General features: G+C 40.1%; 1 protein-coding gene across 1 annotated transcript in view; it reads right to left on the reverse strand.

Annotated features, from left to right (window-relative positions):
• LOC138053849 (capsule biosynthesis protein CapA-like) overlaps positions 1–10,000 on the reverse strand; it is a 29,684-nt gene that overhangs the window by 15,137 nt on the left and 4,547 nt on the right. The window contains exons 2-3 of the mRNA XM_068900394.1: positions 9,266–9,509; positions 2,731–2,875 (exon numbers count right to left, since the gene is read on the reverse strand). Of these exons, the coding sequence (XP_068756495.1) occupies positions 2,731–2,875; positions 9,266–9,509 (389 nt within the window). The remainder of the gene's footprint in view (positions 1–2,730; positions 2,876–9,265; positions 9,510–10,000) is intronic.

Raw genomic sequence — 10,000 nt, forward strand, 5'->3', positions numbered from 1 at the left:
AAGATCAACTGACTGCATGATTAAGTGTGCCTATTATTTACCAATATTAAAATATAAAATACACATAAAATATTTTTTCTCGCTAAGCGCTGCATCTTTTATGTTCAAATTACCGCTCAAAATAACGTAGATATTTTTTGCGTAATTTTGCGTAAGTTTTCAAGTTGCGTATGTGACGCGTTTTCAATATTTTTGAACAAAATGCTCCGAAAACGTCAAGTATCCCAACAGAAGACAAGAACATCATTCTAAAAGCCTATTCTACGCAAAAAGTGGGTTCTGGAGGCAATTTTGAGAGTGGAAAATCAAGTTTACGTCCTGTTTACGACAGAAGATAAATACATGCCCATGAGGCCGCATGGAATATTTAATAAAGTTACACGAATCGATAAAACGATGAAAAAGAAGCTCTTTAACACTTAACACCATACGGCGACCGTTGAGTTTCCGCTAGGTTACGACTCTTTGTTAGTGTCTTTGTTTGGTAACGTCGTCACGGACGATTCGTTTGGGACACTAACAGGCTACAGCTGCTTCTCTTAAGTTTGGTAACCGACATTTTTCACTTCGTAAGCTTGCTTCTTAGCGGGTCTTAATACACATCTACAGCGGCATTTGGAAGAAAAATTATTGACATTAAAAAAAAGAAAAAGACATCCTCGCAGTTAGTGATGTGGTAGTCTAATGGTTAAGTGAAGGGGTTAAATTTCTCAAATTTCGTCGCCTCTTCTCTCGTGCTCTTTCCTGCTCTTTATCCCGTTGCTCGTCACTAATATGATTTTCCCGCCAGAAAAACGCGGGTTGCCCGAACACTCCCGTCCCCAGAGACTGTCCTGCCTTTCAATGATTTTCCAAACAATCTTACCCATGATGCTTCGCTGGCGCGCTTCGTGCGCCTGAACCCGTCCGCTAAAAAAGCAAATTGACGAGCGCGATCATAAATTTCTGGCTACAAAAATTGGTAGCTGCATGGACGTGACACAGGGGGAAATAATCTCATCCTAGGCCTCTCCCAGGCGCTGATTAATTTGATAACGAGAAACTAGAAATATATTTTAAAAGTTTTGATGACGAATGGGGATCCGCTCTCTTACCTCATCCTCTCTTGCGCTAAGTTAGTATATGTAGCTCGAAGGGAAAATATGAGCTCAATTAGAACAAGTTTCTTCGACTAATTAAGCAAAACGCAAGTTTCAGGGAGAACGCATGTTTTATGAGTCAAATGAGTCAATGAGTCTTTGAGTCATGAGTTAATGAGACTCACAGTCAATATAGCAATAATTTGTTGATTAAGACTAAGCCCTCGTTCGTTTCAGTGATTAGGCCTAAGCACTCTCTGAAAGTTTAGCTTTCATTTTATGGTTTAATTAACTGCACTAACTCGTTAACTCATTGACTCATTGACTCATTGACTCATAAATACTTAACACTCAGTTTATGGTATAAGCGCCATTCTAAACTCCTTAATAGCGGCCTGTGGTTCCGTGGGTCCATGGATCAAAGTCCGTACTTTTAGTTTCGGCCAGGCGTTTTTCCAGTTTATTTTATGTACCGGCGTAAAATGAATTGGTACGAAGCACCTAAGCACGAGGGCCGTAAAATTGAAAAAAAAAAGAATAAAACAAAAATGAGCCTTTACTTAAAGTAGGGCCTGACAAATTGGGGTTAGTAAGATATTCATCACATCTCTAGGATTTTGAAACAAGAAAAAGCAGCAAAAACAGTAACTAGATTAAGGAAAATGCCCTTAACAAATAAATGTAATATTACACTTCCGATGTTGCTGATCATACAGTCAATGGTGCTCACAATGTCAAGTGGGACCATTTTAAAGTCTTGGCAAATGGAAGATCTGATTTACATTGTAAAATAAAAGAAACCTTAATTACTAATACGCTAACTTAAACCAACGTTAAACGGAAGCATTGGCAGGGAGAAACTCTGGTTGTATTAATTAACCAATTAATCAACCCAGTTTTCACTGCTTATATTGCATTTATTCGTTAAGGGCATTGTTCTTAATCTAGTTACTAGTCTCTTTCAAAGTTTTACACCGTTATATGTATAATTAAAAAAAAATGTCCAACCGTTACTTCTGAAGATGTATATGTTGTATCATACGAAACGTCAAGTTAAAATGTATTATAATATGTTTATCATTGAGAAATGTTATTCTTAACAATTGGTTTATTCGTCAGCTTTCGTTCAGCGAGATTTAAAGCGCGCGGAAAGTTTGGAGAGCTCTCAAGATGCGTACCGAGTGCAGTTGACCGAGGCGCAACTCTTGACTAGCTTGTTGACTGTTTCCCAAGCTTCGTCTTTCGCTAGACGGATATGAATAAAGCGGAGCCAGTCCTTTCGTAAAGTTAACGCGTGTGTACTCTTAGCGTAATAAGAGGAGTATACTGCCACTTTTTTTTTAGCGCAGCCAACGGATTTACGTTGTCATCGATCTCCGCAAGAAGATGCAGCTGCAACGCTGCACTAAGCCTTGGCTATTATCAGTTACAATCACTGTTTTGTAGATTTCTTTTTCTTGTGGTTATGCTTATGCTTGAGTCACTTTTGGTTTGCAATGATTAACAAGCTTTATGGCCGATGATGCGGTTACTATGTAAATCAGGCTGCTTCGAACAAGTCGGCCCAGATTTACGGGACAACATTTATGACTCTCAGTAAACGGGAGCTTTTTAAATCCTCAAATTACTAATGTGTTGCAAAAATAGTCACCTGCGATGAACTCCACCCTCCGTAACTGTTTCCAAAGTGTTTAATTCCTGTCTTTTTAAGGGTCTCCACGGTAAAGTCGACACCGTCCGAGCTAAAGTCGTTCATGTGGTTGTTGGCAATTGAAACTGCGTCAAATCCTGCAAAACTGTGAGAAAGAGAGATTACGCCATGGAAAATGCGCACGTACGATTTTTGTTCACGAGTTGAGTAGTATCAGAAACGAAAGAGTGAGCGCAGCCAACGAGGGAGTTTTCTGATACGTATCAACGAGTGAATAAAAATCGTGCAAAGCATTTTCCATGCTGTAATGTGTTTATTTCATAGGTACTGAGAATTTTTTTGCGTAGTGTTTGGTACTGAAACAAATTCATTTCCCACAAATGGGGCGATGAAAGCAATAACAGATGGTTTAAAATAGCTCAATCGACAACTTGTATAATATTTCCAACCCTTACTGCATTCACAATATTACAGCAAAGTCAATTGTTTATTAATAACGGAAGCCACGCCAATAAACTGTTTAATGTTATGAACATAACTCCGCATTTAGTTACCATCACAGTCACTTTCCAGTTCTAAAGGCTGAGACGTTTCCATCTCTCCCTCTCGGGACTTGACAAAGCTGTGGCAAGCGTGAGAGACTGATTTACTGTGTTGATGTTAATGGGAGAATTACCACCTTGAATAACAACTCCACTGAATAGCGCCATGGACTGCTTACCGGTATTCTGGGAGTCGGAGTCAGCGGTCGACGGATGGGCTCTTTCAGCAGATGACGAAGCTGTGGTACCAGCCATAACACTGCTTTAATAGCACTTTTGACATGTGCATCTGTTATTTCGTTGAAACAGTGCTGTAATTTTCTATGCTCTTCAAGTTCTTATGGCCAGATAGTTGTGCAATTTGCGTGGGTGTAATGTCACGCTCACTTAGCGCCTGAATCATCGTCTTTCTGCCACTGTGATTTCGAAGACTGTCATTTTCAATTCCCGCTTTTTGTTTAACAAATCGAAAGCGGTTCAGCATCGTCTGTACTCTTATTGTGGACTCACAAGGCGCAGCCGAGTGAGTCCACAACAAAATTTGACCACTTTGATGACGAATATCGTTGTCGATAAGAGTACAGACAACGCTAAACCACTTTCGATGTGTTTTTCACCACAATATTCAACGCCAAATGAAGTGTTTATTTCAGAGCGTGACCAAAATCATGAAACAAAGAAAGAGCAAGCGTTGTCTATAACTTTCTCGCAATACGATTGGTTTATTTCCCAAAATAACCGTTCCTGATTGGCTATTACATTGCGTGACAAATTGACGCGAGCATGACGCGCACAGCATTGTCTAGACTCTTATCGACATAGGCAAATTAGCCAACCCGATTACGAGACCATTTTCTTCAATAAACCTTTGCCATTGTTTATGCTAACAACGCCGGACTTAAGCCAGCCTTTTGTTGCGACCGAATCTGGCTTTAAACCGTTGTTTACAGCCAGATAAAAGGAAGTATCGTCTTGATTCATTTTCTCAGGTAGGTCTCTTCCTGGCCAAAAAAATTGTACACCGCAAGAGGATCTCTTTCAAATCGTCCGTCGCAAATATTTTCGGTTGTACGGTTCTGACATCGCTGCAGTCTAGTCCAGGTCTAGTTTTTGTTTGCCATTCTTTGAACTCCGAGTACTCCACTCCGCTTGCTGTTTTCTGTAGCTTTACATCTCCCCAGCACATATCACAGTGTTCTTTGCACCCACATACCGAGTAAACCCTTGTAAGTACAAAATTTTTACAATGTTCTTAATTCGTCGCTTGTCAAAGCTACTGAAGCTTTGGGTTTACTTCTCTTTCCTTGCTTCTTCAGTTGTTTTAATTTTGACTAAAAACCTCTCTCAGCTGGTTTTCTTATTTACCAAGTCGTTTGTCATGCTTGAGGAAAAGGCCTGTCAGCTGTCGTTCCACGCTAGTAACTAAACTTCGAAGGAAAGTCGTCTCGTATTCATTGCCATCTTCAGTGCAGACGGAGATGATAAATTCATTTTGGTCGATGAATTTCGTATTCATTCAGCTCAACCTCTGGAATAACTTCCATTTTCCTCTCTTCCGCCTTCGTTTTCAAAATTCTTGTTTACCAGAAGGACCTTGCATACGGAACCCGCGCCCGCAGTGCGCGCGACAGTCAAAACCGTGCTATCCTGAGCTATCCTGTCAATCATTTGCCCTTTCACCGGAAACAGGGCATTTCGGTTTTTGTCGATCTATCCCGTCGAAAGGACGCTACTAAAGTGTTTATTCGCGAAGTCAGTACAACTAAATACATTATCACTATGGTTTTGCCGTCTTCCTACACTTGATTCGAAAATACCAACCTGAATTCGTCTTAGAATAGTTAGAAAAAGCACAAATAACAGCCAAAGCACAACAGCTTACGTTCGAATTCTGCTCGCCGACAAACTAAGTTTGTTGACAAAAAAAATGCCACAAAATGTTTTAAATGGCTTTCTGGCCCTCTATTAATAGCGTTCACGTAAATTTTAAATGGGGTATCGGGAAAGAAAAATTGTCAAGCTGATATGTGTTTCGTGTAAACATACATTTTCAAGTTGCAAAAATTTGTATAAGCACTACAAACCTTTTACTGACCATTACTCGAAGGAACTCGCTTTAAAGGCTGCAAGAAAGCCGCTGATGAATTTTGCACAAAAACCTCGGCCCCTAACACGGGAAAGCCAGACTTGGAAAGTTTTTTTAGCGGAAGGCTCACTAAGGAAGAGCTTCTAGAGCATGCCCTCCCGCAGGTCGCCAGATAGGTGCAAACAAGCAGATTCATTTACGAAAAGAGTAAGATCTAGAAGGTGCAGTCAAATTATGTTTCTTGTATTGTGCGAAAATTTATTCAAAACTTTTCCCTCGCTCCCAAATAAAAACTTGCTGTGTCTTGCAATTCTACAGTGAATTACTATTTGGCCAATATGAGAATCAACATCAACGAGGCACTCCCAGGGGTTTGGGTGAAGAAGAGAACATGGCTTATTTGAATTTGGGAACAGAGTAACAATATCAAAATATTTTAGGGAACAAGGGAAGAAAACCAATATTTAAATTTTAGGGATAAAAAAGCTGGGAACAAGTTTGAAAGTAATTTGGGGAACAAGGAAACACAAGCAATTATTTAAAGGGAACAAGCACCTCTCTCCCCAAGGAGGGCCTCATTAAATGTTCTGCCTCTTTAATCCAACAGCTCCAACAATTTTTGAATGACCGACACGAAAAGAAGACTCTCTTAGAGAAATAAATTATTTATAATCACTTTAGCATGCGAAACAATGCTCAGATGCTTACGAGCACCCTCATGCCCGTGTTTGTAAAAAAGCGCCATGAGGTATTCCTTGCAGCTGGTTTAGGCATTGTTTCATCTTTCAACATTGGGCAAAACCAAATCTACTCCATTCTCAGAGGGCACTGGGGAAAGAAGCCAGAAGAAAAAGCTAGCCTTTATACAATTCTCCCAAGGCAATCTTTAAAGAATAAGACTATTGAAGGAACACTTTTGAGTGCCAACCCTAAGTCTTTTAAAACAAGTGCAAACAATATTAATAGTCTTTAAATTCACAAAATGTCTCATATTCAATTAGATTTGGCTGCAATATTCCTTAAAACTATGCAGAACTATTTACCATAAAATGTGGAACATTTCCTGCCTTTCTAAATATGCCACAAAAGGGCTCCAAAAAGCAACCAGTTAAGTTTTTAGATAAGATAGTGCCTCTATGGAGATCTGACACAATACCTAAAAATTAAATAATTTGATGCAATGAAGACATTGAATGAACAAGCAATAAACAAACTGCAACAATGTATTTTAAGTTCATAAAGTGGGGATGAAAAAAACAATTCTTCAACTGATGTTTCACTATGCATTTAAATTAATTTTCTATCAACAAGTCAAGGGACTGACTTTTCAGTGTCTATTCACTGGTATTGATTTACGTTTCCATGATAAGTTTGAAAGTCAATCTGGCAACCACAGTGCCCTATGAAATGGGAAATAACTCTATCAAACCCTTTAAACTAACATTTTACAAGGGACACCATTGTTGATGCCCTGCAAAGAACAAAGAATAAATTGAAAGGAGAGTTGGTCGGAGTTTATCCACAATGGACAGTTAGTGGCTGCATTCACCAATGTAGAGAACAAACACATCAAGTTTCTTCTCAAGCAACCAAGTGTTCAAGGAGCTATTCAATTTCCAAAGAACACTATGGTAGTGTACCAGTACCTGGGTGAATTCGGGTCCTGGCCTGAAAATGAAACTTGTGGAGCCAAACAACTTGTTGAGCTTAGTACTTAAACTGGGTAGATAATCATGTCTACAAGTATTGTCTATTCAACCAACAGTTTCTCCTAATTTTGTGTACCATTCACTTGTTGGCCATAAATCGCTAATTCAAGTACAGATTCAAGTCCTTTCAAATCATTAAAGTTACTTTGCGCCACAAGGAACAATCGAAAAAATACAAGCACTGAAGAACAAACTGCTCAAGAATGCACGCCTCCTTTTGAAACAGCAGAACAGAATCCTCGAGTCACTAAAAAAGTGCTGCATGCTACGTAGATGTTAGCAGAACGATCGCAAGTTGTAATCATTGAAAAAAAACTCCACTCCAGATCTGATAGACGTTGGTCGTGCAAGACTCGCCAAGCAAGTGGAACCCCCAACAGGATTGTTCGTTGTTTGGCACAGCAGAAATTGTTCCCCTCACTATTAAGTTCCAACCCAATAAGACCAATCTTGCCCAAATACGACAACAATTTTTTCGAATTCGGCAGCAGGCAAGCTCATCACAAGCCATCGAAGTTGGCATATTAAAGCAGCATAGCGCTTCACCTGAAGTTCGATCATGGTGGACACAAACAAGGGGTGTAAGAACTTCCTAAGGTCAGACGACCAAATGTGATTGACCCAACACTCGTTAGAGCGGCTCAGTTATCGGACATCAAAGTGCTGAACAAACCAAGGGATTTCGTCGTAAAAATGTTCACTCAGCAACGTCTTCTTCTTCTACAGAATAAAGTTCAAAAGCGATCCTGGTTGTTAATCACATGCTAGCCCAATCCATAAACTGGATAAAGAGGATTGGCAAATTGATTGTCACAACAATGCGTCATTTCTGTCTCGCTGAGTTCAAAGAAGCGACGGTCAAGAGAGTCACAAGGGAAGGCTGAGCGAATGTCCTCATATCTAACCAATCAGAATGTAAACAATTGGCGTGACATCGGATAGCACAGTTTTTCCCGCTCGCTGAATTCTGATTGGTCAATTTAAATTTCAGTAGCTCTCGCCGTATGAAAGGAGTCAGGGTGGTTTAGTGCTCATCAACCATGCCTCCCACCTCTGTGACCCGGGTTCAACTCTGGCTCGGGTCGTATGTGGGCTGAGTTTCAGTCAATCTCAATCTGACTCCGATGGTTTTTCTCCGGGTACTCCTGTTTTCCTCCCTCTTCAAAATCGACTCCCGGCCTATTCCATCAGGCTGTGGTGCTGTGCTCCGAGGTCATACATGGGTCGTGCTCAGGGGCCGAGCGCCTAGCCGGCAGCACAGCTCCTTCGGTCCGACCTCGTCGAGCTGCGTCGTTGCGGTACTTTGCGACGGCGATTAGCAGCGACAATTATTTACCGAAAAAATCCGGAAATTTCCGTTGGAATGTAAATGGTAAGCCTATTTTGGTCTTCTCAAATGGAAAATTTTCGGAGAAAATGGGATTTCTCGAAAGGTAGTCCAAAATTCCCAAACGGAAAACGTGTTTATCATTTGCATTCCTCCATGATTTTGCCTCCCTCCAGACTCTCTCGGACATTTGCTTGGTAAACATGAACGAATTTTGCAAACGGTAAACGCCTATCCCAAATAAATTTCCCATTCGGGAGTTTTTTGCTTACCATTTGAACAAACCTAGTACTAACTGGTTTCTGCTTTCTTGACTGACAGTCGATCAGGATATATAGTGTAATTTTTGGAAAACATTCCCTAAGTTGTTTTGGGCCACTTCTGCGGTAAAATCGTCGAAGAAAGCTAGGACCATAGCTGACTTAACTGATCCGCTTTCAAATAAAAAAAATAGAAAATAAAGAAAAATAGGAAAAGGCATCTATGTTACAAATATGAACAAAACTTGACTTAAGGCGCTCTTGAACCAACTAGAGGCTTTTGTTAAATTTCGATTTATTTATGTAGATACTAATATAATTTGATTTACAAAAACTGGCTAAGACCTACGGATCTTACTTACATTATTTACAAAAAATAACAATTTCTTTTAAAATATTTATCCTACATTTTACCGCTTTAACCTGATACATACATATTCCTTTGACATACCGGTGACCCAGAACAACGTTTTGTTGCTGATCAATTCCGAATTAATTTTGAACAGTTCCTCTTTTAGAAAGCCAAACATGAGATATTTAAAAGTTACGCAATGAAATCACTCAAAGGAAAAGGTGTAAATCATAGACTAATGAAAAGGGGTTCTTTGTACCTCAGTGCAGAAGCAGCGCTCGGACTGGCATCCAATATGATCGACTTTTGTCCTTTGTAAATATGCCGATATACATTCCTGCCGACAAATGGAGATTCTAAGTTCCCCACAGAGACATCAGCATCTCTAATGTAAGTTGCTACATCCTTAAAAGAATCGTTGTATGAGCAATATCCATGCTCAACGTAGTACTTCGTGGCCGCAGAAAAACAGATGTCACCAACAAAGAGCAGAGTCACTCGTTCTATAACAAGAAAGGAAAAAGTGAGATATATTTTACACAGCAACGAGTGTTTTTGTTGCCACCCAGCCCATTGCCACGCCGTCGGTCTGTTTGTAAAGCTTACCATCAAACTGGACGGCGTGGAAATGGGCTCTTCCTTGGGTCCACTCATGGTTAATGCATTTCTCTTTTCTATCGAAGAGAAATTAGACAACAAGATCGGTGAAGTTTACAGAAGGTACTCGGATGACACGTTTGCTACGATGAAAAATGTACCAGCAGCAGAAGATTTCTCATCGGCGCTTAATAGCTGTCATCCATCCATAAATTTCACCATGGAACTACCTTCTGATAACGAGTTACCGTTTGTCGGTATGGAAGTGCTCAAGAAAGGCTGTAAACTGGAAACTAGTGTTTATCAGAAACCATCAAACACCGGCCTACTGCTCCACCACCAAAGCCTCATTGATAAAAGGTACAGGAAATCGCTACTGAAGACCATGTTACATCAT

Source organism: Montipora capricornis, chromosome 1, assembly GCF_036669925.1.
Source record: "Montipora capricornis isolate CH-2021 chromosome 1, ASM3666992v2, whole genome shotgun sequence".
In the NCBI taxonomy this organism is placed as follows: Eukaryota; Metazoa; Cnidaria; class Anthozoa; order Scleractinia; family Acroporidae; genus Montipora; species Montipora capricornis.